This window comes from Homarus americanus, unplaced genomic scaffold (genome assembly GCF_018991925.1).
Source record: "Homarus americanus isolate GMGI-L3 unplaced genomic scaffold, GMGI_Hamer_2.0 scaffold45562, whole genome shotgun sequence".
In the NCBI taxonomy this organism is placed as follows: Eukaryota; Metazoa; Arthropoda; class Malacostraca; order Decapoda; family Nephropidae; genus Homarus; species Homarus americanus.
Genome location: NW_024744839.1, coordinates 2,566,260 through 2,593,475, shown reverse-complemented (window position 1 = coordinate 2,593,475; position 27,216 = coordinate 2,566,260). Strand labels below are relative to the sequence as shown.

The 27,216-nt window shown below is 38.5% G+C and overlaps 2 protein-coding genes across 7 annotated transcripts in view; one reads left to right on the top strand and one right to left on the bottom strand.

Moving 5' to 3' along the window:
• Nucleotides 1–5,651: 5,651 nt before the first annotated feature.
• On the bottom strand, nucleotides 5,652–14,543 carry LOC121878204 (SET and MYND domain-containing protein 4-like). Of its 3 annotated transcripts, none has more exons than XM_042384283.1 (6): nucleotides 14,423–14,543; nucleotides 11,937–12,216; nucleotides 10,274–10,952; nucleotides 10,036–10,157; nucleotides 9,474–9,595; nucleotides 5,652–8,305 (listed from the first exon to the last, which is right to left on the bottom strand). In XM_042384283.1, exons 2-6 carry the CDS (start codon nucleotides 12,210–12,212, stop codon nucleotides 7,210–7,212), a joined length of 2,295 nt encoding a protein of 764 aa, XP_042240217.1. In that variant the 5' UTR covers nucleotides 12,213–12,216; nucleotides 14,423–14,543; the 3' UTR covers nucleotides 5,652–7,209. The 3 variants fall into 3 exon arrangements, with proteins under 3 accessions (XP_042240217.1, XP_042240215.1, XP_042240216.1); XM_042384281.1 differs by lacking the exon at nucleotides 14,423–14,543 and adding an exon at nucleotides 13,986–14,378; XM_042384282.1 differs by lacking the exon at nucleotides 14,423–14,543 and adding an exon at nucleotides 14,180–14,378.
• LOC121878203 (echinoderm microtubule-associated protein-like 5) overlaps nucleotides 12,033–27,216 on the top strand; it is a 41,544-nt gene continuing 26,360 nt past the window's right edge. The window contains exons 1-9 of one of the 4 annotated variants that reach the window (XM_042384277.1): nucleotides 12,033–12,133; nucleotides 17,848–18,048; nucleotides 18,199–18,358; nucleotides 18,611–18,712; nucleotides 20,298–20,396; nucleotides 22,192–22,344; nucleotides 23,702–23,810; nucleotides 23,943–24,007; nucleotides 24,428–24,597. In XM_042384277.1, coding sequence (XP_042240211.1) covers nucleotides 17,852–18,048; nucleotides 18,199–18,358; nucleotides 18,611–18,712; nucleotides 20,298–20,396; nucleotides 22,192–22,344; nucleotides 23,702–23,810; nucleotides 23,943–24,007; nucleotides 24,428–24,597 — 1,055 coding nt within the window. In that variant the 5' untranslated portion in view covers nucleotides 12,033–12,133; nucleotides 17,848–17,851. Of the gene's footprint in view, nucleotides 12,134–14,570; nucleotides 14,655–15,539; nucleotides 15,663–15,847; nucleotides 15,943–17,847; nucleotides 18,049–18,198; nucleotides 18,359–18,610; nucleotides 18,713–20,297; nucleotides 20,397–22,191; nucleotides 22,345–23,701; nucleotides 23,811–23,942; nucleotides 24,008–24,427; nucleotides 24,598–27,216 lie in introns of those variants that run through there. The other 3 variants (XM_042384280.1, XM_042384278.1, XM_042384276.1) reach the window with 3 other exon arrangements.

Below are 27,216 nucleotides of genomic sequence, written 5' to 3'. Positions count from 1 at the left end.
ATTTTTCATCTGCTTGATGGCAGTAGCTACCTCATTCCAGGATGGAGGATAGCTGAGGTGGGTCAGCTCTGGGTGCTGAGGGACCTGCTGGGTAGTCAGAACATCCACATCGTTATTTGGTTGAGCAGTGAATGGTGTTTTTCCAGTGCTGACACCCACACATATTTATTGAAAAAAATAAACTCATTGGACTTCTACACATGTAATTTGGCACCACAATCTTCAAGAAGAGATTATTTATAGCCGAGAAATACCAGTTTAATGCTCTGGTGGCCAAAATGGCTGCCATCTTGAATTTCTGAAATTCCTCAAGGATGCTATATCATCTGGATTTTGATTCAGGACACTTGGAAGACACTAAAAACATGAAGAAACATTATGTGGATGCTACTTCCAGGTTCACCCCCCTGGCTCCCAGACTAAAGGGAAAAGAAAAGACATCAAGGAAAAGTGTGCTTTCCTCCAACAATCTTGAGTGGCACTAGAAGTACAGTACAGTAATAGATTAAAATATTTTCTACATAGAGACATCTTCTATTGCTTATTTTCTGTACATGTAACTCGATTTATATCTAAAACATAACTATATATTAGAAACTAGTTATGTGCTGCCAAGTGGTGAATCACCTATAAATAAAAGTCATATACTGTACTGTTGGCCCGAGTGTTTAGTTATTTTTTTTAAGTGTACATGTCGTCTTGCCTTAAAACCAATATATATATATATATATATATATATATATATATATATATATATATATATATATATATATATATATATATATATATATATATATATATATATATATATATATATATATATATATATATATATATATATATATATATATATATATATATATATATATATATATATATATATATATCAAGTACTGCCAGTAACATTTGCATATTAATTTCAACTTCAGCTACACAATGTTCAAAGTAAAATGCAGTACAGTATCAGAAAACATACATGCCTGGATTCTATGTTTGCCCTTGACCAGCATTTAATTTTGTTTATGTTACTTGCCATACCTTTCCCTTGTACCATGAAATTGTACCTTTACTGGAGACTGTACATAGTGTGTGCAAATGATTGCAGTACGGTATTCTAATTTTATTGTTTTTCAAGGCTCATTATTTAACACATTACAGTATAGTCTTGATTTACGCGGATTTGGTTTACGAGTTTGGTCATTTACGCGGCACCTTGCCAGACCGACAATTTTTATTTACACGGTTCATTCCATCATTTACGCGGGAAGCGGCGCGGGCAGGGTGCGCACAAGGTCGCCCAGTCATCAAAACATTACCGAGTTCTTCATCCGCCACCCACCACAGCCGGCCCAAGTCAGTGATAGTGAGGATATGGACTTTGAGGGGTTTGACAAAGAGGCCCTGCAAGCCTCTGTGGTGGATAGTGATACAAGTGATACAGGTGAGAGCCAAAATCTGCCCTCTGCCTCGGAACCAACCCCCCATCCCCGTGTGCCCAGCCATCTTTTCTACTAACGTAAGTGTTAAAAAACATAATATTATTGATATTTCTCTTAAATATTAATTGTATGTGCATACCACCATTCAATTAATCCCATAGGTTCTGTTATTTCGTTTACGCGTTTCTCGTTTTAAGCGGACCTCCACGGGTTCAATTGACCGCGTAAATGAAGACTATACTGTAGTACTTGAATTTTAAGATTTTGAATGCATATTCTTTTCTGGGGAGTGAAAACTAACATGTTAGTATACACCATTGAGAAAATATATATAAAAGTCATTTAAAATTTACGGGTACGCCATGATTGACCGTTTAAATATTCTAATTTTATTTATTTTTTCAATGCTCATTATATAACACAAATTCCTCTAATTTTAAGATTTTCAATGCATATTCTTAATGAACATATAAAGGAGTACCTTTGTAAGAATTTTTTGCAAAATCTATTTTTTTTACCTCATATGCCGAAACACAAGGAGTTTCTTGGGGGACAGAATGCCTTTTTTCTGGAGAGTGTAAACTAATGTGTTAAAATGGTAAAGTTAGTCTTTATCACTGAGAAAATATATATTAAAGTCATTTGAAACTTACAGGCACACTGTATTTGACATTTTAAATACAGTGCAGGTTATTAAAATCCTTTTGTTAGTTAGAATGTTACAAAGCTGATGATCTTTTACAACTTACCTCACTAGATAAAAAAATAATAATTTTGAATTCTACACATTAGTCAGGTCTCAGAATTATTCACTTCAATATCAAAATTTAACTCTTGACTCTCAATTACACCTAAAGCTTACTATCAATGACATATTTTTAAATTATGACATCTGGTATGAGTGATTTCCTTAGTAATACGTGAAGGAACTTGGGGTGTGTTAGAGGATTTCATAATGAATATATTTCAGATTTGATATATTTTTAAGCTCTTGTTTCTTCTACAGTATAGTCTCGATTTACGCGGATTTGGTTTATGCGTTTGGTCATTTACGCGGCACCTTGCCAGAATGACAATTTTAAGTTACGCGGTTCATTCCATCATTTACGCGGGAAGCGGCGCGGGGAGGGTGCGCATTAGGTCTCTCTCAAGTTATCTCTGACGTCATATGACGTATCGGACTGTGATTGGGCCACGCTTCCTTACCTCCCTCAGCCGCTAGCTGTGATTGGTCTAATGTAACATGACGTGCCCTGCCACCAGAGGGAAAAAGTCGCTGACCTAGCCGGGCCAGTCTCATTGTTCTCAGTCTCCGAGTATACAGTTCTCCCTTGTGCCCGCTATTCCCCTCACAATGGCTTCTGCTGGACCCCCACTACCCCCGAGAAACCTTGAACTACCTGAACCAAGCCATGGTTATGTGAAGGAAGTCATCGAGTTGGGGGAGAAAATCAAGCTCATCCTTGACAAAGACACAGTCAAGCATCGGTATGAAGTGTCGAATAACCTTCTGTCGAAAATTATGGAGCCGTATGTCCAGATGTATCACGACAACATCAATGCTAGCCATCAAAGTAACATTACCGAGTTCTTCGCCCGCAACCCACCACAACCACAGCCAGCCAAAGTCAGTGATAGTGACAGTGATGGTGACTTTGAGGGGTTTGCCAGGGAGGCCCTGACATCTGTGGTGGATAGTGATAGTGATTCACCTGAGGGCCACTAATCTGCCCTCTGCCTCGGAACCAGCCCCCATCCCCGTATGCCGACCCATCTCTTCTACTAACGTAAGTGTTAAACACATTTATATTTGTACAGTGGTGTAGTTTTTTATTTAGATATTATGTGTGTGTCAATACCATCATAAAATTATGATGTTATTTTTACTACAAGGTACGTATTGTGTCGGAAAAAGTGGAGTTTGGGAGTCGGCCCAGTCTCTATTTCAATTATTCCTATATGTTCTGTTATTTCGTTTACGAGTTTCTCGCTTTACGCCGACCTCCTCGGGTTCAATTGACCGCGTAAATGGAGAGTATACTGTACTGTAAATCACTTTTCCATTGTGTTGAAATTTGGAAAATATTTGAATTATAATAAAAAAAATATAAATTGGATACTAAAATGTCTAATATTTATCTTCTCACTCCAGGCAATTTAAATTACATGTGTAACTGTCATAATGTATCATAAATTAGTCAATCTAAAGGTACTCAGCTCTTTACAACCTAGACAATTTCTAACTTTTTTGTATCACATCAAGGATTAGTAGTCATAAGATTAACTGTTGTTTATAATTAATGTCTTGTATATTGATGTCTGTGATACTTTAAGTATTTGAATACTGTGTTGTGACGGCACCGAGTGTGAGTTCTTTCAATACCAGACTTGACCAACACTGGAGCAGATTCAGGTACATTCAGGAGCCGGTGCATGCCCAGTACCTGCCAACAGTGCGTGAGAGACGTGACCAATCGCCCAAGCGGCTAACGAGCCGATCAGTGGTAATGAGGATAAAAGTAAAAATAAGTAAAGTAAAGGACTCTTCACTGTTCAGAAATAATTTTTTTATGTTTATACTGTACGTACTGTACATAAAATTTACTTTGAAATGGGATGAATTTCAAGAAATTAATACCTACAGGGTACTGCACCATGATATACTGTACAGTATGCCTGATATTGAATTTTCTTAAACTTTTATCATTATCAATGTTCTTGGCATCACAAGAGTAGCAAAAGCTTTAAGTTTGTACATATACTGTACATGCATTCTGTGAAGGCTACGTGCTTATTTGCACTTTTTTTTTAGATGAACACTTCTATCAACTTTACAATTAACAAACATACAGGTTTATGCCAGTTTTCTTGGAAATGTCCATCAATATTTGCCAACTCCCCTCTCATATAATAAAGGAAAATAAGGGAACTGTATAACCAACTGTAAACCACATTAAAACTGGAATTCCTTTTCACAATTTCATTTGTTGCTACTTTATACTGTCATGGGAGTTCCAGGTTTTGACTTGCTCTGTACTGTTCTAGTCACTAAAAAACACAAGATCCATATAAGTCATGGACCTAACATAAAATAGGTGACAGACAAATTAAGAATCGGCAGATGAAGTGAATATACAGTGTGTTCCCCTGCAACCAATGTGCATAAAAACAATACTGTACCCATTTCTTTAATTTTGTGGTAAACAGTTCCAAAAGAACAAACTCATCATCATCATCATCATTTTACAGCCATTTTACACCCTTGTGTGAATAAGCCGTGAATATCTATTGATGCTAGCTATTGTCAGCAATGTAACTTAGAAACAATATACTATATAAGATCCAATAAAATTTTGATACATGCTTCTACAATCCTGATGATAATCTGAGATTACCAATGTCTTCCTGCATGGCTTCTTCTCTAATAAATGCTCTTTCCCTCTCAGTCATATGTTCCCATGTGGTCAAATTACCTTTAATCATGCGTACTCAAATTCGGTAGTCTTTAAATTACAGCTTTTCATGCTCTTCATACTCTCCCAACAATGTCCTGTATAAAAAGCTTGCAACTTTTTCAAATAAATAATTTATACCCTGTACTCTTTTCTTTCTTCTCATTATTATCTGAGCAAATGATATACACTTCTCGATCTCTGTAAATCAATATTTAAATTTTAACTCCATCAGAGAAGCAATTTTGAATTCTGGCTGATAAATTGGTTCCCATGGTAAAATACAGAACTGATGTCGTATGTCTATATGTAAGTGAAGTGCATATCTTTTCTTTAAAATGTATTTGTTTACATAACCAAATATAGGAGTGGAATAGTTATCACAAGAGCAATCTCTGAATTCAGGTCCATGTTTTTTTGATAGTCATGATGTTACATATTTGTATCAAAGGTTATTTTTGTAAGTTATTTCAAGTATAGTATTACAATAATATTTAAACTTGGGAATGTTTTCCTAAGTGTATTATTCAACATGTTATATTTTAGATAATACTTATATGTTCAAAATATATATTCTTGTGAAAACTTTAGTGCCAAAAATTGTTAAAAGGCATACCAGAAAACATCTTTAGCATCTGTTTAATTTTTTTTGCTACATGTGTGATATATACCAATCTGTTAACTTAAAGTATACTGTACAGGTATTTAGTTAGGAAGATGATTTTTAGTCAATTTTTTTTAATTGACCTTGAAAATACAATTAATGAGCATTCTGCCTTTATTCCATTACATGACAAAACCTCAATCTTGGTAATTTGTTTACCAGTGTAAAAATGATCTGTAACCTTCCTCCTGTTTGTTAAGGTGGTGTATGTTTATGTGTGTAACTTCTGTTAATGTGAAAATGCTTTCTCATATCCTATCTTGGGATATTGATGGATTGTGAGTGTTGGGTACTGAATGGAGAATCAGTTGACTTAACTTTGATGATAATTACTGAAGATATACAGCACACACAAAAATGATTTAATAGCAGTGTCAGTAGATGTACTGTTACAAACCTAGGCATGTAATGCCCTCATCTGCTGGTTTCAATGAAAATAAATACCGTACCACAGTAACATTACTCACTGGAGTGTTATCAAAACTAATCCACACTGTTAAGTCAAGTTTTTTTCTCTAATAAAATTTGTGTTGTCTCTCCTAACTGTTCTCACATGTTTGCAGAATTTTGTAAAATCCTGTATATTTTACCTTGTACAGTTGTTGTTGCATCTTAAAAAGAAATTAAAAATAACAAATAAAACTGAAAACTATACTATTAATTTTCCTTATCAATAATAAAACTTATAACTGAGGTACAGTAGCTAAAACAACTATCTGTGCAGGTGGGGGTCGATATGCTCCGAAATTTTACGTGTGACTAGTGACAGCCCTCATATACAGGTTGTACCTCTCTAGTCCGGCAACCTCGGGACCTGACCGGTGCCGGACCATGGAAATTCACCCTCGAAACACCCTACATAAAGCAGAAAAACATTAGATAGGAAATAAATAAATAAGAAAAAGTAATACGATTAAAATACTATTTCATTTACCTTTAATGCTACCATAATTTTGCTTCCAAAGTGAAGTGATGGTACTGTAACTAAAATTACATTTGAGGTACATCAGGGATATTGGCTATTGGGCAAACTAAAATCATTCCAGACCACGGGAGTTTCCGTACCACAGAATGCCGGACTAGAGAGGTACAACCTGTACCAATATTTATCGTCCATGGTCTCATATTGCTTCCCACAAAGTATGCACAGATAGTTGTTTTAGCTTCTGTACATTAGCCTGAAGGATACTGCTACACATAAGGGAGTACAAGTACATCAAATCCTTTAAAAATTTTACACTAGGTCCTCTGGCCTTGCCGAAATTATGGTTTTTGTTGAATTACCCCAAATTTCCAAATTTTCACACCCATTTTGGCATGATGCACATTCGCCAACAAAAGTCCTGTCACCTCACCTGCCTCTTCATGAACCCAGAGATTCAGAGACCTCACAAAGCATATACATTTACAAGAAGGTACTGAGGGTATGCCGTATACCCGACAGTGTTTTACCGAACGTTCAGATCTGTAGCACAAGCTGGAAATACCACCCTAATGTGCGGTAACACATTCTAAGCATAATTTGTGTTTTGCCCTACACATTTATAACCTTGCATAATATATACTGCATTATAGCTGCACAAGTAGCTCCTTAAACCTCCACCATAATTTCTTAAAACAATTAAAGAAACGAACGAACAACTGCCATGGATTATTATTGCATAACTACTTTCTTTGGCGCCTTCAACTTGAGTGGGGAGCGTTGCTGTGGTTGGGCCAGGGCGGCTGTCTTGCGAGGCAGGTGAATATTTCCGAGATAGTTATAGCACTGTTTAGTTGCCTCCTGGCAGTCCGTGTAGTGCTTGACAGGCTCCACTGTGTGGCGGTCCAGGAAGGCTTGGTGAACCAACAATGCCGGCAGGGCAGCTGATATGTTACCTTTCCTCAACTTGTTCAAGGCATTTTTGTAGTTGTTTAACTGTACTTCTAGTTCTTGTAAGAGTTTGGAATACTGTTGTTGGTTACCACACATGTTGCACCTGGAACGACTACTGGTGGAATAACAGCAGGAGCCACCGCAGGAGGGCGCTGGGCACCTGAAGATCAGTGTCTCTGCTGGGTGGTGAGGATACAATGGCCACACTAATCTGCACGCCTCACACAGACATTTAAATTTATATTGGTTAAGAAGGGCTTCTTGACGTTCATTGACAGTGGCTGTGTAGAAGTGAAAACCATAGTTATCGAGAATCTCATTCCCACGGGGGATAGACCTTGTGGCCCTCAGCACACACTGATCACTGATGCTGTAACGCGAAGCATTGGCAACACAAGAGTGGTTTGTGAGGGAGATAGTGGTGTATAGAGCTCCTCCCACTTCCAGCACCTTGGCGCCCACCACGCCCTCAGGACTAACATCAAACTCGCTAATTTCGTAAGCATTGCAAGAAGCTCCCTGTATATGCCTGAGCAGCAGACTTGCCACAAACATCATATCTTCCTCGTTCACGTCGTCCTCGCCAAAATAACCAGCGACTCTCAGGCACTGAGCCAAGTACACAGCAGTGATAGTTCGCTTGAACATGTCACCAAACGTCCTTTTGGTTGAGTTACTTGCTAAGTGTAGAACAGTCCTGTAGTCGCGGGAAGAGTACATTCCCTCCCATGAAAAGGGCTTCTCCTGCTCCGCCTCCTCTGTTGGCTGTTTCTCTCTAACACTTGCCTCACCCTGCTCCACCTCACCCTCTACCAAGGTTTCAATTTGCTGTCGCCACTTCAGTAGTGCCCGCCATTTTATCGTTGTTATCACCCTGCAGATAAGGAAAAAATATATTAACCCTTTCACAGCGGGAGGTTACTCTAAGCTGAATAAAATCGTTTGACGGTAGCCAGAATAAAATAGCAAGTGCGTGAAACGCGGTGAAAGGGTTAATTACTAGCCACCCGTCCAACAAAACAGCTGAGAAACTCCTTGTGTTCCTATAGTCACCAGCAATGTGAACTGAATCAATAGAAAGCAAGAAATTTACATGCTCACTTATTGTTTCCAGGACAAGATGCCTTATCTTCTGTATCAAATTAGAGCAAAAACTAGCCCTGTGTCTTCCAGCCAGGAAACAATTGCAAAACATACATCACGGTAGGAGTTATGAATATCATGTTATGTTAGTCAAGCTGTAGTCCAGTCACATAACTTTTGTAAAGCATATGAGAATTGATTAGGCTCGAAGTTAGGGCGGGACAAGGAAGACCATAGGATTCTTTTTTCTCCTCAATGGATTTTGTCCACCGAACAGACCATTACCAGATGTAGTAGACTGACTAGGTTCGGTCTGGCAGCAGTGGGGTTGAGTCAGGTATAGCAGAGAAAGGAGAAATCTACGTCCAATAATAATAGGTAGTAGGTAGTAGGCAGCTACCGAACAGGGAGGTACTACCGCCTGGGAAGATATTGGCAGCATAATGTGTTGTCTAATGGTAGACCCTGCTGCCATATGACATCACGAAAATTGTGACCAAGTCCCAGGTTGCTGATCTGACTTTCTGCCTCATTTACACACAATTGTAAGGTCTCAATTGTTTCTATTACATGACAAAACAACATACATATATAGCGTTTCTCTACTGTTGATTATTTTCATTCTTGCATTTCTTTGTATGTATTATTATCACAGTGTTGTTATTATTATTATTATTACCATTAATATTTTGTTTTACTTTTTATTATACATTTTATTTACTATGAATTATTATTATTATTAAATTTTCGCCCCCCAGGCCCTGATGTGGGTCAGTGACCTGTGCCCGGGTGGGCTAATCCCTGTAAAAAAAGAAAAAAAAATTATGTGGGGAATGTGTGGTAGTGGGTCAGGGGTAAGTGTAGTTCTGACAGTAGCAGGCTCGGTAAGTGGCGACAAGATCAGGATAGATGTGGATGAGCATGAATAAACCTTATGTGGTGACGAAGTGAGTCCTAACCTGTAGGCCAGTAAAGCCATCTTGCCTATCCCAGGGTCAATGAGGTGGTCGAGAACGCAGCACTCGACGTGGTGAAGCCCAGACCAGGACGCCGCCCGGCACCCCTCGCTGCAGTATGACACCTGCGGCACCACAGTAGTCATTAAAGTACTGTATCTGTATACTTCATCATGGATATATATATATATATATATATATATATATATATATATATATATATATATATATATATATATATATATATATATATATATGTGTGTGTGTGTGTGTGTGTGTGTGTGTGTGTGTGTATGTGTATGTATGTGTGTGTGTATTGGACAGTTTGGTGAAGCTGAGTTATCATCTAACAACATCATGGATTTCGTGTGCCACCCTTCGGGTTATTCTTGTCTCAATTCTGGATTCAAGTGCATTGCCATGTCTCTCTTGAACGTAAAAGTAATCAGAGACGTGACCGATCGCCCAAGCGGCTAACGAGCCGATCAGTGGCGAAGAGGATAAAAGAATGAAAAAGAATAAATGCAAATCTTGTGGTGAGTGAGAGTAGTAGGAGGTGCCTTACCTTAGCACAAGAGTTGCAGGGAACTGGTGTGTGGCAGCGGGTGTAGCACTGGTAGCAGTGACTGCTCAGGTGCTCTGGGTTCATCATCGTACAGTAAGGAGTGTCCACTATCAAGATGTCGCCTGTCACCCGAAAATAAATTGAATATGTATTGTTTTTTTATTACGTTATCATTTTAATCACACGCGTAAATATGTTATCCACTTAATCTGATTGAACATTATAATATATTGCTTACCAGGTTTAATGTCTTTCTTAGCTATGGTGCAACGGCCTCTGTCTTCCGTAATGATGAAGTCAAGGGCAGACGACGCACTCGGGAAACGCTTGTGAGGGCCGTAAGACACCTCAGGTACGACAGCCTTTACCTCCACCTCCCCCAACTGAGTCTTCGATCCTTTTTTATTTTTCTTTGCTTTCACTGTTTTGAACACCGTCATGATCCTTACGGTTACAGTTGCTTTAACTTCATTCACAGTATTACTTTTTCGGAGATTCTCTAATGATTTGAGGAAGTAAGTCTCAGCTGCCTTGTTGTCGTGCTCCCTGGCGCTACAGTACCCGAGGATCTCAAAAGAATTCCATAATAATTCTTCGGGACAGTTAAACGTCAAACTTTTCTTAGCGTCGATTTTTGCGTCTTCAAACTGTTCCAGGAGCAACGACGCCCAGCCTCTCTTCATGTACCGGACGGCGAGAGTGGTGACATCCTGGGCTGGGGTCTTTTGCACACATTTTCTCATCACCTCGAGAGCCTTGCTGGCAGACGCCTCGTTGGAAATCAGCATATCATATACCTTCTCATAGTTGCTGGCATCTTCCTCAATCTTTCTGGAATAATTTTCTTCCAGGTTCATTGTCTTGATCTCTGTCAACTGGGAGACATACTTCACCCTCTCTAAATCTGTGTTTAAGTCCTGAAAATAATTTTGTCGTATTAGAATTTGTGGTACAGTACTGGTATAGAGTAAACACATCGCTGTTAGAGCCCTGTAAGGAGACAGTTATCTCGTCAAATTAGTGACTTTGGGTTACAAGTCATGCTTGCTTTTTACACTTGGTTGATAAGAATAATCAACGGTTACTTACAGCTCTACTGTTTTCTTTAAACACTCCCTCCAAAAACAAGTTTCACTCATATATGGTTTAGTGAACCAATTAATTTTAACAAAACCATTTGAAAAGTAGTTCTCACGCTTTACTGTAATGCAACCTAAAATAGTAAACCAGGACTGTCCTCTTGAATAACTTGAGATGCCCGACTTTATTGACTACGAGTGTCAACTTTTGCATGATATTTAGACAAACGATGATACTGACTCACAATACCAAAATTGTCATCTGTATTCAATACTGAACGTGAACCCTACAGTTCCTTCTGTTTCATTGTATCTCATGTTTTGCCATTTTTTCCCGGTAATACGTGTACGATTTTAGCTAAAGCTACACACGCTCCTGACTTATATACGAGCAATTTTTACCCTACACTTAAGTCCTTAAGGTGCCAGGAATAAACATTGAAGAACCAGTTAATACCGTAACGGTTGAAGCTAATGACTGCTTATTCACATTATAAAAACACACGTGTGAATAGAGAAGAGTGACTGATCGCCCAAGCGGCTAACGAGCCGATCAGTGGTGAAGAGGATAAAAGTAAAAAGTAAAAGTAAAGTCGTGAAAAGTTACGTCAGCGTATAAATCAAAATTATGTCCGTCAGTCGCAGACAATCAAATTTTCTCGGTCAGTAATTGAGTGAGTCCATGAATTAGTGACCAAGTGGTGTATAAAGGCATGTACAATCATATTTATTAAAATTAAATAAATGTAAGGTGATGGCATCATTATACTAATGAAAGAGTTGACACTTTCATTTGTACCTCAACAGTGTTGGAAGTCTTACCTGAAAGTCTCTCATGATGTCGTCGAGGGTGCCGGAGCTGCGGATGCGCTGGCAGATGTCTTCGTATAGGACCTTGAAGGAAGGTGAGGCAGGGCGCTGTGTCTGTTGGACCTCCGGCAGTGGCACTTGTGGCTGCTGCTGCTGCTGAAAACCTGCCCTAGCTGCCAAAGGTTGTGCTCCCCCGCATTGTGACGCAGGTAATACGTTCTGTGCATCTTCTTCCGTCCGTTGTAGCCCTTCTTGTATCTTCTTCAGAAATTCTTCATAAGCATCCATGTTTCTGTAGACAGCAGCACTTGTTACTTAAGTCGCCAACCGGCTGTAAATTTTCACGTTGCAAAAACCAAAATGTTTTGAAAAGAAGCAAAATTTACCTTACAAAAAATAAAAAGGAATATTACTATGAATCTTAGTGAAACGACAAGGCTTTCGTCTCTCGTTTTTGTTATTAAACCATTTGTTACCCAAACAGAAGGAATAAAGTCAAATAGCCTGCTGAAGCAGCAAAAGATTCACGGGAATGACATAGCATAGCGTCTAACAAACTGAAGTAAATAGGTTGTAACTTGATATTTCTAGTGAAGATCGCTATGTTTAGATTAATTGATTTCTTAGATAACCATTACCACTATTTATGTTGCTAGTTGTAAGTTTTAGATATTGCACTACGGCTACTATCATTACCACCACTACCACAATTACTGTTCAAGTTACGTATTGTACTACAACTATCACCACCACCACCACTATTACTGTTGCTAATGCTGTTTTACATATTGCGCCACAGCTTCATAGTAAATCATCTGTTTGTATATCAATTGATTTGTTTTTAATGTCCACATACAGCGGCTAGTTAATTGTGCACTCCACACTCATCTTGTGAGCGACAACTCAAAAGGATTAGAGTAGTGGTCGGATTACAGAAGGGGTCACAAAGGGTGTGTATAGCAGACCCCAGTGGTAGGGGCGTCGTCAGCTCGTTATATAAAGGTCTATCTAGTTCCTGTAGGTATTTTCCACATATTTTACAAAGCATGAACACTTGAGCTTGATGTTAAACCCCCGTTATACATTTACCAATAACTCGTCTTAGCAATCCTCACCCCCGAGTCCTTATTTGTCGGGGAATACAGATCTGTTTCTTTCAACACGTTTATTGAGGTATTGAGATTTTTCATAGCTGTTGGCAAGCGGAGTAGATGATTTAAACTTCATGATCAAATACAGGCAAAACTTGTGCATTGTGCCAAGTTCCCCCAACAATGTTTGTCTTAATTATTTTTTAACTACCTTGTCAAATTGAAATTATTTTGACATGACAATTTCGATTTTTAACTTTGGTATTGTAGTGGATACCTCCCCTACAAACGTTGTTTGTCGCTAAGTAGCCGACCCCGCGAATTCCCCAGTGTATGTCTCGTGGTCTAGGTCAACCAGCGCCGCCTTACATGACGGAGGTCAACTATTAAGCCACGCCTACCTCCGCTATAAAAGACCTGACCTCGTGGTGACCACTCTCTTTTCTACCTACACCAACCAGCAAGCAACACTTCCTCCTCCTCCTCCTGCCTGGCGGCCCTTGCTCCCGCCGGCGAGCATGGCGACCCACAAGCTGGTCCTCCCTAAGCACCCTCACCAACCAGCTCCATCTACTCAACGCTTGTAACCATGCTGCCTTCCCAGCACCAAGCTGCATTGTACATCCAATACAACATGTATACAGAGAGCACATTGTGAGTTTCCTTTCTCCATCCCATCCTGAGTGTGAACCAAATATCCCGTACCCCACAATATCAATCAGGGTCTGAGTGAAGGAAACATTTTAAGAAAAAATATTTGGGATGTGACTACCACGCAATGTTTATCACGGCATGTAATAGTATTAAAACAAATGGGTCGATTTTCTGAAGAACAGTTTGATCCACGTTGACCCAAAACGTTACATAAATAAACAGTGGTTGAGGAGAGGAGAAGGAGATGACCATCTTACTTTTAGCTATTATTATATCTTTGTTAGCCAAAACAGTTAAATCCGGCTCATTATCTTACCTCCAGTGTTACGTTGATGACAAAATAATCGATGCAATGTTTACTGTCACTTCCTTTTTCTATCACCACAAGGACCAGTTCCATCAACGCAAAGTTCTTTTTTTTTGTATATAGACAGAATTTTGGAAATGTTGTGAGTCATACGGAGACGCCTCTGAAGTCTTACATAATGTGACTGGAAATTTTTGTACTACCGTGATATATCTCCCCGACAAGGGAGTAGAAGTGAGGACGACGGGGAGGAGCACTGAGCGGTGAGAAGACACACTGGCACACCCGCCTCACCTCGGCCGAATCTGTCGTCGAGACGCACGCATTAAGGGTGGGTTGCCTGCATTACTACCACACATCCAACCTCTCTGCTAAACTGAGTGTACAGTAGTTCTGATTTGAGAATAAATGTTTTAAGATCACCGTCAGAACCAATTTTAACTTACATGGAACATAGGTACAGAGGTGTGTGGCTGTTAGATTTTTTTACAATTTGATTCAGTGGAGGCCAAGGTGGTGGGTGATACGATGTATGTGGCACCTATTGGTGGTCTTGGCACGACACTGCCTTCCGGACGGCGCGGCGATGCCCCCTGTTCCTCGCCTCATAGAGCAAATACAGCTATAATTATACTCTCATTCTCCCCACAGGGGCTTACTAAAGTCTAAGGAAGGAAGGTATGATACATCCTAAAATGTATTGAATATTTCACAAACTATGATATCAATTTTTATATTGTCTATGATTTGCTGGCATGAAAAACGCAGATTAATGTCGTATATCACGTTTCTCATTCGTGAAGTGAATAAGTACAATCAAGATGAAGCGTTTATATAGTCGTATTATTCAGACTGAATTTAACAGTTGTGTAACTAGAATTGTTTATTTATTGTTCATGCTGTGATGGTGTATAAATGTATATATTATTGTATATGAATGTACGAATCATGTTCTCTGTACTGTTTACACCTTTCATTTGCAAATGTTTATGAAGGGATAAATTTGTTTTAAATGTAGAAGCTTCGGATACGACGATGGTGTGTCTCCGTTCACACTTCACCGTCTTCACAGTTCCAAATCAATATAATATGAACGACATTCGCTGCCCTTTACGTTGTTACAGACTCAGGGTTTGACATAACCGAGTGCGAGCTCTTTCAAGACAAGACTTGACCAACACTGGAGCGGGTTCAGGTACATTCAGGAGCCGTACATGCCCAGTACTTGCCAACAGTGCGTGACAGAGACGTGACCGATCGCCCGGGCGGCTAACGAGCCGATCAGAGGTGAAGAGGATAAAAGTATAAGTATAGCCCAAAATGTCGAATGAGCTTAAAATTGTATACAGTGAAAATCAACTAGTTTTCTTTTATCATGTAATATATACACTTCAGAACTCCACTAATGAAGACCCCGGTGTTTGATTGGGTTATTCGCTAACCTAATATTTAGAGGTATGTAATCGGGCCACAGTTTACACTACATGAATACGAAAGCGAATTATTTAGTTTGCGGAAGAAGCGAACATATTGCCAACATATTGCAGCACCGTTGCCAACATGGGCATTCGTCTGGCGTACTGGGAATACAAGATCAAGTTCCAGGCAACGTCCAGACTGACGTTCCAGTGCCACTGGACCAGTGCTAGTGGTTGAGTGGCCAGTGTTCTCGTGTCAGTTTTGGAGGTGGGTGTACTGTGCGTCACTGCTCTACAACTCGCCTTCGTAAAATTGCTTTTCTTCGTCATTTTTATTATTCTTAGCTGTATTTCAATTTACAACGTAATGATTATACCTTAAGAGTCTGACATAAATATTTCCGATTAAGGGAATTCAGGTTGCAAGGCACGGTTGTTAGCAACGAAGTTGATGTGTATCACACTGTCATGACAACTCACTACTCAAGGAGAGACAGGCTGTGTCAGTGGAGCTGTCTATGCCTCTGTGTATACCCTCTTTGTGTTAAGTATGTAACACTTATATTCCTTACTCGTTATGGTAGCTGTGCTATGTTCACCATGATGGCTTTTGCTTGATATTTTTTAAACTGGGAGAACAAATACATGACTTACCAGTCGCTAACATGGATTTAACTAGCATGAATGCTAAAATTGCTGGGTTGAGAAAGTTAGGTTAGGATCGTGGTTCAGTGAATACAGTATAAGCTTTTTTGACATTTGTAGAAAACTAATCAGTGCGTCAATTAATGTTTTTATTTATTTAAATGCAAAATATATTTTTAGACAATGATTATTAAACTTAAGTAGTTAATGGTAGAGAATCTAGAGACAAGGTTAACCTAAAAATGAAGTTAGGGAAGAATAATGTTAATAGGAGATAAGAAAAGAAAGCTAAATGAATCCAGGAAAAAAAGGTTACAAGAAAAAGGTCACAGGAAAAAAAGGCACGGAAAAACCTAACCTAACCTACGTGCAATGTCATCATATAAATATTGTGTTGTCAATGTGTACAAGTCATGTGACTTTTCCTGTGATTTTATTTCCGTTTACTGGCCAAATATTGGTTTTGTGGAGTGAGTACACTGGACAGCTGAAGCATAGGTCTGCCCCTCCAACGGTAACTGAACCAGCTTATACTTTTGCTTTTTACTTTTATCCTCTTTACCAAAAGATCAGCTCGCTAACCACCCGGGCGATCGGTCACGCCGCTGTCACGCACACATGATGGTGGTGCTTCAATAATGTTTCATCACCACGCATGATGGTGCTTCAATAATGGTTCATCACCACACATGATGTTGCTTCATTATTGGTTCATCACCACACATGATGGTGCTTCAATAATGGTTCATCACATCACATGATGGTGCTTCAGCAGTGGTCCATCACCACACATGATGGTGCTTCAGCAGTGGTTCATCATCACATGATGGTGCTTCAATAATGGTTAATCACCACACATGGTGGTGGTGCTTCAATAATGGTTCATCACCACACATGATGGTGCTTCAATAATGGTTCATCACCACACATGATGGTGCTTCAATAATGGTTCATCACCACACATGATGGTGCTTCAATGATGGTTCATCACCACACATGATGGTGCTTCAGCAATGGTTAATCACCACACATGGTGGTGGTGCTTCAATAATGGTTCATCACCACACATGATGGTGCTTCAATAATGGTTCATCACCACACATGATGGTGCTTCAATAATGGTTCATCACCACACATGATGGTGCTTCAATAATGGTTCATCACCACACATGGTGGTGGTGCTTCAATAATGGTTCATCACCACACATGATGGTGCTTCAATAATGGTTCATCACCACACATGATGGTGCTTCAATAATGGTTCATCACCACACATGATGGTGCTTCAATAATGGTTCATCACCACACATGATGGTGCTTCAGCAATGGTCACCAACATCATCAGGATTACAGTATTGAGAAATACAATTTTCATGAACATTTTCCCAGTCTTTTATACTATTCCCTTAGTGGCCGAGTTTCTGTAGAAATATTAATGTTTTAGAAATCCTCCATGATTTTCACCTAGAGCTACAGTATTTCTTTTTTTTCTTTTATTTTGTCTTTATTATATTTCTGTTGGAAAATACATTCAAAATTGTAATTTATCCAACAATTATTGAAAGCAAAAAAAGAAAATATTAACTAAGCCCATCCTAAACCCAGAGAATTGAGCCATGTAGTTTAAAAACAATATCCTTGTTAAAACATATCTTTCTATCCTACTGTACTATACTGTACTGCAAGTTTCATAATATTCTTTGTGAAAAAAAAATATTGAATGAAGCACTGTAGCTATCCATGTTAAAATGAATACCAGGAGGATAAAACTAATAAACATTAGTTCATGTGATAATATTTTTATACAGGAGGATGGGGTCACGGCAGCCACCTGATGGGTCACTGGAGCTGGTATGGGTGTTTGGCTACAATGGCCACACTGCCAGGAACAATGTCAAGATCAACAAGGATGGTCACCTCGTCTACTATGTGGCTGGGGTGGGCGTTGTCCACGACATCACACTTAGAAAACAGACCTTCTACACTGGTCATAATAATGACATTACAAGGTGGATAATTTTGTGAGCGAGGGGGTGGGTGTTTGGGTTATCTTGTTTTCACTGAATAATTTTAATGAAAAAGATATGTTTTTGTAGTACTGTATGTGGAAAATGAGAATGTAGTCAATCATTCCAAGTTGATCTCCTTTGTGATGTCAGCTTGGCGATGACAGGTGACATGCATTTGGCGGCCACAGGTCAGGTGGGGAAGGATGCTTACATCACTGTGTGGGACACCTCCACACGTGACCCCATCAGTGTCATCAGGGATGGACATACTCACCGTGTTTCTACCCTCTCTTTCTCTTCTGATAAAAAGGTGAAATGATTGAGTCATGGTCTTTGATATCACTTGTAATAATGTTCAACTGCAGTTGATTTTTCTTGCGTACTAAGGCATGTTCATAGTACATTAACAGCTGTAATTAAGGTTACAGTAAATACTGTACTGTACTTTATATGAATGTGAGTGAATTTTTTTTTTCAAGTTATATTCATAGCGCTGTAATTATTCTTGTAGTAAAACACAACCAACCTACAGTACTCTGTCACCTTTTTGTACTGTTGACAGCTGTTGGCATCTGTGGGAGGACCAGACCATAAACAAGAATTGATGGTGTGGGAGTGGCACAAGGGAAGGCGGCTTGCCTATAATATTGCTTTCTCTGGCAGGGTAAGTGTAATACAGTAGTTATCAATAGCCACACAGGTGTAATATAAACACAACAACTCATGTTTTATTTTGTAACATTTCCAAGATACTGTACTGGTAATTCTTTTTATGTTTACTAAAATGACTTTTCAAACTTCCCTATCCAAAAAGTTGTATTCTCTAGACAGACAGACACAAGCAGAAATGTCTGTCTTTTGAATACCACATTAAAGTGGCAGTAAATAAAGGTCCATAGAATAGAATATGCACAATGACAGCTGTACCAATCTTTTGAAGGCCAGGATAACATTGTATGGCACACTAAATTTATAGCTTTCAAGCAAATGACATTAAAGAAGCTGAGAAGTAGCATATTCTTCCATGTATCAGGAAGTAAAACTGATATGGTAAGTTGATTATGTGGTTTATTATTCTCATGTTAACCAAACTCAAAGATTTGTCATCAACTAGAGAAATGGTAAATAAATTTGTTGTTCCTGAGCTCAATAAAAGGCCTCGGGGACTAACGCCCGTATTATTAAACAAAAACATCCCTTGAAGAAGGTCGCCGTGTTTCAACCCAAGTTTTAAACTAAATGAGTCCTGAGGGACACAACAGTACTGTACTTAACATGGTGGTGTGGTGGTAAAATTAATTTATAATATTGGAATTATTTAATTTTACCGCCACACCACCCCATTAAGTACTGTACTGCGGTGTCCCTCAGGACTCATTTAGTCTAAAACTTGGGTTGAAACACGACGACCTTCTTCAAGGGATGTTTTTGTTTAATAATACGGGCGTTAAATTTTTGGTTCAGTACAGTACACACTTAGCAGGAGCTGTAGTGAAATTCACTCATTTATTACTAGCAAATGATGTTATTTACATTGTGACATCTCTTTAATGACTCCCTGGGGAATTCACATCTAAGAAGATGGCACAGTGTCACTACTTTTTTTTCACTTACCTGCATGTAACTTCATCTGGTCATTGGTGCAGAATGCAGTTGATATAAAATTTTATAATTTATTTGATTGTGCCATAAAACATTATGAAAAACAAAACAAAAATAAATCCCACATGGATTAAAAGCTCCTTACCAGAGATATTATTGTTTTATTTAGTGCTTTACTAATTTACTACTTGATAAGGAAGGAAACCAGTAGCAAGTTTAATCCCCCCCCCTCCTTTGTGTCTGGTAGGTTCATGCTAGTTGACATCCTTCTTGCCTCTTTCAGTGATGAGAGACTACTTGACTACTGTTGTACAGGGTGTAACATAAGACACTTTACAGGGAAAAAGTTAGTTTTACATTTGGCTGAACTGAATTGGTAATACCAATTTGAATATGCTGGGTGCAGTAGTGAGTTGACCAGCTTGCAGTGTAGTAGAAAAGGAAATTACTTCACCCAGAATGTTATAATTGGTGTTGCAAAATCAGTGTAGCCAAACATTACAAATAAATACAGGGTACTCTACTTGTATTAGCCTTAAAGTGACTTTTACCTCATCCTGATACATATCATGGAGTTACTTAGTGTGTTTTTTACATTTTATTAGTTGCTTTTGTGTTGAGTACCTGACCATTATAATCCTTTACAGGTGGAGGAGGTGGAATGGGAGCCTGGGTCAAACTCCAGGCTGGTTACTTGTGGACACAACCATGTCAGGTTCTGGAAACTGAGTGGTAATGTTATTCAGGTGAGACTAACAAGATAACCTTAGTGCATAATGATAAGGGGAGGAGCTACTGATGCAGGTACCAATAAGGGCTAAGGAGGTGGCTCTCAACAGCAATGTACAGTATTATACCTGATTAAGGTGTATGATTTGTTTTAAGTTAAGGTGCTTAGGAAGAAGATAACTACCCAGTAAATAGGTTTTTAGTTTAAAGGAGAAGGATTGATTTGAAAAATTTAGGTAAGAGGTTTTATGAAAGGGATATTTAATCTTATTTTATGTTCAAGGAGGAACAGGTAGAGGAAGGGATAATGCAAATGATTAAGTTCACGGGTAGAAGTAGTCTTGATTACCTCAGGGAGTTGTGACCTTGCCTTACCAGCTGTTCCCACCCTTTAGGCTGGCATTCTGTTATTTCAGTTTCATGTATCAGTAAAGTAGAGGAATTTTTTCACCAGACTTAGCTGCCCTTCCATGATTCAGAAATTTCTATCGTTTGGCAGCACCAGTCAGATCCTGGGGGTACTGGGTTAAAAGGGTTTAATATGTGGTATTACTGGTATTTGTAGTAATAGAAGTCATTGTGTTGTAATAGTAGTACAGGTAGTAAGAGTTCTTGTAGTACAGAATTAAAAGAATGCACTACCTGTACTCTTAAAAAAAGAAAATGAAGGAGAAGGTGGTCTCTGGTCTTGTTACTCAAAATATGAAGGAATTACTGTTGATAATGGCTAGCTCCAGTGTACGCCTCCTAGAGTTTCTAATTATTCTTTAATTAGTCTGTGGAGGATCATTCACTGTGAAACCTACAATTAATTAATCCATGTTTTTAGTTGACTACAGTACAGTATTACCTACGGTTCATCTCCAGTCATTGTCTAGTTGATGGTCAGTGATACCTTTGTTCAGTTAATTTCAGTGTAATGAAATTATGGATACTCTCAAGTGTTGAGTTGTTTTGTGTTCTCTTGAAATAATTTTTATTTCTCTTCTCTTGATTTCATGTACTTTATTACCTGTTTGGGAAATGGTAACCCCCTCTATTCAGGTCTAAACAATTGTTTCCTACTGTACGCCAAAAATACATGTTATATATCCCCAATCATTCATCATAATGTAACTACAGAAGCCAAATGCATTGTCGTCGTCGTCCTGACTTAACGCGGCAACAACAGAATTTGATGAAATGAATATTACCGTAACCTTGCCGAGTTAACTGGCTTCATCTGGGGGAGGAACAGGAGATTGTGCATGACCACACCCCGGGGCCTCGGCCATGGTCACAGTTGCACTTATATTCCATTAACACCAGCAGTCGTTCGCTTCATTGGCTCAACAGTGTGTAACAGAGGCGTGACCAATTGCCCAAGCGGCTAATGAGCCAATCATTTGGTGAAGAGGATAAAAGGAAAAGAAAAGTAACAGAGACGTGACCGATCGCCCAAGTGGCTAACGAGCCGATCAGTGGTGAAGAGGATAAAGGTAATGTTTTCAGGGGAGTGTAGTAGTATAGTGGTTGTTGAGATCAGCCTCACCAGGACTATCAACTTCTCTTGGCTCTAATGGATAGAAGAATGTGTAACTCTTCATTCAGAGACAAACATTAGTGAGAAAAATGCCAATGCTTGTTTGGCCAATTATACAATGCTATATTACATGTAACATATTATAAATGTACTGTACTAGTTTTTGATGTGTTATGTCTCAATAGTCCAGGTACAAATCAAATCGGGATAAATTGTCATAAATTATCCTGAATTAGTTAGAACTGCAATTTATTTTACATTACATTGTACTGTACACTGTAATATGGCAGGGGAACTCCGGGGTGTTTGGGAAGGAAACAACATGTGACCAGGTGAGCGTGTCACACATGCCAGACAACAGGGTTGTCACTGGGACCTCCACTGGACACCTCTACATCTGGAGCAAATCTAAGCTGGTCTCTGCCATCAAAGACGTCCATCCAGTGAGTTGTACATTCAGTGAATATCAATAGTTTTACATAAAGAATGCAGTACACAGACTATTCTATTCTTGAAATCATAAGAGACAATCCATACCTCTCACTAAACTCTATCCTCGTTCTCTTGAAATACTAAAAAGAACTACGGTAAATTACTTAAAGCAACAGGAAGAGCCACCCATGATTTATTTCTTTACAAATCTGCTTTCAGTTCATATTTGTGTTAAATTTTGCTCTTGCACAGTATGGATTTTTTAATTTTACACTGTATAAACCTGTAAGAATGTATCCTCAAGGCATAAGTATCCATGTTTAATTGATTTAGTGGATTACTGTATCAGGAGCTGCCCTATAGAATTTACCATGTACGTACATTTACTCCGTTAAATTAGATTATAACCTGGTACAGTATCTTCATTTGCGAAAATTAATTTGGCTTTATTCTAACATTAGACAACAGAAGGTATTAAAGGGTAATTTGTTTCAAATGAAATTGCTATTTTTGCATTAATACTCTAGTTATGTTGACAGGTGTTAAAGATATTAATTTTTTGGTGTTAAATTAAAAAAAAAAATTATGTCATGACAAAATTACAGGATTTATTGTGTGTGAAATATATCAGAGCCTCATAAAAGGTTAAGTTATTGCAGCAATCATCCCTTTTCCCTACTCTAGTTTTCTATTCAGTTGAAAAGTTTATTTGCATGTGACATAAACTAGATACAGTACTGTAGTTATATTGCTGCCTTGGTCTGAAGAAATGACCTGTTCAACACTGTTTTCACTACAATATACAGAAGAATGGCGCCTTTAACAACCAGGATGTGTAGTGGCATACTGTTGTGCCTGACCTTATTTTTGGTATTGTATTTTCCTGTAGTGGAGCAGATTGTTCCATGTAAAATTTTTGTCTGTCAGTTTTTGATAACTCTGATGGAAGGAAAACAAATTGTCATATAACGTTATGTGACACAAATGTGCATTTACAAATTTTTGGTCCATTCATTAAAACTTTTCTCTCAGTAAACATGATTTTTTTTAAACAATTGACAACTTATTACATGCCAATTGTGACTCATCTTTCCTATTTCTTTTCTTTTTTCTTGGTAGGTCACTGTTTCAGAATATATTTATTTTATTTTTTAATATCTCAGCTTATACAAACTTACAATAGTACTGTATAGTACTTGAAATTTGTTTATTTTTATCATGGTGTTAGAGGCACTGTCTGTAGGTAAGCAGATAAATACAGTCAAGTGAAATCTAAAAATTAAGTTATTCCTTGAACAAAATAGCTCATCTCTTCCTCTCTTTCACTGTCCCAATCCTTGTGTGACATGGTGGGCATGGTGGTGACAGGGTGGAGTGCTGGTGACGGAGGTGTACTCTGGTGGTCTGCTCAGTGGGGGAAAGGATGGCACCATTGGTGTTTTTGACAAGCAGCTCAACAGGGTGTCTACAGTCCCAGGTAAATGATAACAGACTAGCATTCATCGTACTACCTATCCTATGCTGTACTGAGTTATATACAATTTATATTATTCTATGTATTATTACAAGAACAAAATTTAGTGATAAACTATGTGTAAGATTTTTTCAGGAGCTCCAAGCTTGGTTTATGAAGTTGCAGGACCAATACATTCTTTAGCTGTACACAATGAAAAAGTGAGTACAGGGTATTATATGTTTAATCTAAACCATAATGCAAATATTGTACTGAAATTATCATTGTTGAGAAAATGTGGAATTTTTAAAAAATAATTTTGTACTTTGCTTTCATAAATAAATTAGTGTGTGACGTAGAAATAATATTAGCCCTGTAATGATGTTGATGATAATAATAATTATAAAATTAGTAATAATAATACAGGTAGTTACAGTGATAGTAATACTGTACTGTAATAATTATAGTTACACCAACAATGAATTAACCCCTTCACTATGGGGACATCACTTTTAATATTTCATTTGGCTAATGCCAGACAATTTTATTCAGCTCAGAGGTGACCTCATACACAAAAGGGTAATGTCTTTTGTACTCAGCATTATAGAGAACCAATCAGTGTTACAATGTAATGTTGACAGATAATAGTTGGGACAGAGAAGAATGAGGTTTGGACAGTAAAGGTGGAGCATGATGGAGGGCTTGGGGCAGCCTGTGTGGTACAGGGCCATGGTTTAGGGGAGGTGTGGGGGCTGGCCACACATCCCACCAGATCTGTGGCCATCACTGCTTCAGATGACCATACAGTCAGGTTAATTCTTTGCTAAACAGTGTACACATGCACACAGGCATACAGAGGGCCACTGCACTGAGCAGTAATATTGCAAAGTACCTGTATAATATTTCACACTTGCTCAAAAGTCTGACACAGTTTGCCAGCATGTGTTTTAAAGAGTGTGTGTGTGTGTATTGCAGGTAGGAGTTAATTTTTTAATACCTCTCATCAGATGTACTATTAGAAATCCCTTCATACAGAGGTTGGCGAGACAATGTTATAGATTATGTCTAATGCATTTATAGTACAGGTATATGTACTATATATACTGTATATGTCATCATCATCAATGTTTTATGGCCATTTTCCAGGCTTGCCTGGGTTAACTACAATTTCCTAATGGCAGCTCTTGTGGTGTGTCTTACAGTCTATTTTGTCTGGTTTTAAACTCTGATTAATCATTTCTTACAACCTCTCCCCATGTCATTCTTGGCCTACCCCTGGCTTTCCTCCCTTCAGTTCTTAGACTTGTGCATTTCTTATTTACCTATTTTACCTAATGGCCACCCACTAGAGGCAGCCATGCCGAGGGAAGGAGGCCAGTAGTGTAGGATCCGTCCATTGTTCTTTATAGTATTATTTAGGGTTGTTTTGAAGCTCGGTACTCCTCTCGATTCCACAGCTTAAACTGGTAGACTGTTCCTTAGATCTGTCATGCTCAACCCAAACCATCTCAACATACCCTTTTTCAATAGAGTACTCTCAATACCCAGCCACTTTCTTAACTCTGAATAGGATTCTATTATTTTTTGAAATATTGCACATCTACCTGACCATTCTCATTTCAGCTTGCTTAATACCTGTACTATATTTGTCATCTTCTTTAACTGTCCATGTTTCACTGCCATACAGCATCATATTTCTCATGATAGTTGTATACACCCTTCCTTTCATACAGAGGGAAGGCCCTCTTTCCATCAATAAAGGCAGTGCAATACTGCAACTTCGTAGACTTCTGCCATCCACTTCTGACTCTTGCAACTGAGCTAGCTTCAGCATGGAGTAGAACTCATCAACATGGTACAAGTGTTGAGTTTCTCGAGCCTTGCTAAGGCTACACAATAACTTGCACATACTATACAAGGGTTTACTGTACTGCATGTACACCATATACCTGCATTGTCTATACACAAGCTGAACTGTATACCTGCAGTACCAATGTACTTACCAAACCAATTTTAAATTTGTATGACAATTTTACTGAATAAATATTAATATTATTATTTTCACAAAGCTGTGAATAGTCTCGGTCTTGGTCCCAAAGGTCAGGTTTTCCTCTTAACAGTCAGGTTTTAGTCTCAACAATCAGGTCTCGGTGGTCTTGACTGCATCACTGATAGACACATGTACTGTATACTGTAAGCACACATACTGTACAATGTTGGGAGTAGTTTGCTTTAGCTCTGCATGTTGACACAGTGTTGGAGAACCTGTTTACTGCACTGCACTCCCTTTCAAACACACAATGTATCATTTATGGTCAGCCTTATATACATGAGGAACCAAACAAGTGAAGAAACAAATAATAGTAAGGATAATTGTAAAAAGTGCTACAGAGATAGAAGAAAAGTAGATATGAAGGATAGTACTAAATGTTGTAATGTGTTGGTCACCATCAAGTGGCCAGAAAACTGAATGAAAATTACTAGAAAACCAAAGCCTTTTTTTTTTTTCAACTCGGTTGTCCTAACCTGATAACTGTGGTAGAGAGTGATTTGCCAATCAACCCCGAGTGTGCAAAAAACACATATCTATTTTCCCTGAACATCATTTTAACTCATGTGGATTAAAAGATAGTACAGTGACCCCTCGTTTAATGAACGCCTCGGTTAACGAAATTTCGGTTAACGAACTGCCTTCCATAAGGATCTTCAATTCGGTTAACGAATTTCTTACGAACCGACCTCAACATGTTTTCGCTTGCACTGACCGGGCAACCAGCTTTAGTATCAGTCCGCCAATACATTAATCGGTTCTAGGGCTTAAATTCCTTACTATTTTAGTAAATATCAAGAAGTTTATACTATTCAATAATTTTAAAAGTTTAATATTCAATTTTTTAGTCATTTTAACGATTATTGAACATAATTGAAGGTAAAGTGACTAGTTTAATGCGCGGCATCCAGCCTCTTAACACAGCAAACAGGTGTTAGTCTCTCTGTTTTCACTGGAGGTAACATCTTGCTTGAGACTCTCTTCAACTAAACACTTTTTTCTGTGTTTCCAAGCAAATTATTGGTCATTTTGAAATATATTTTACATTTTGACAATATATAATGCAGTGCAGTGTTGATTTAAAGAAAATAATCTTGAATTACACCAAGAGAGCTAAAATTTTATGGGTGAAATGGCGCCAAGGGGTGACTTCTCTTCCACCCCAATGCCTTCTCTTCTTCCTTCTCCTCCACCCCCATTCTAAATCCCATCATCATCATCATCCAGGAGCCTTCTACAAACACACCTCAAAGTAAGTGAACTTTTCTCCCATTTTTGTTGAATTTAGGAAATTTTCGGTGAGCTGGAACCAATTACCCAAAAACCCATTGAAACAATGGTTTCGGTTAACGAACGACCTTCTGGAACGGATTGAGTTCG

Bases quoted from the DNA above. Each gene is read 5' to 3' on its own strand.
- LOC121878204 (XM_042384283.1), bottom strand. From the start codon at position 12,212: ATGGATGCTTATGAAGAATTTCTGAAGAAGATACAAGAAGGGCTACAA. The intron at 10,953-11,936 runs GTAAGACTTCCA...AATTATTTTCAG, and splicing joins ACATCATGAGAGACTTTCAG to GACTTAAACACAGATTTAGA. The intron at 10,158-10,273 runs GTAAGCAATATA...TTCGGGTGACAG, and splicing joins TAAGAAAGACATTAAACCTG to GCGACATCTTGATAGTGGAC.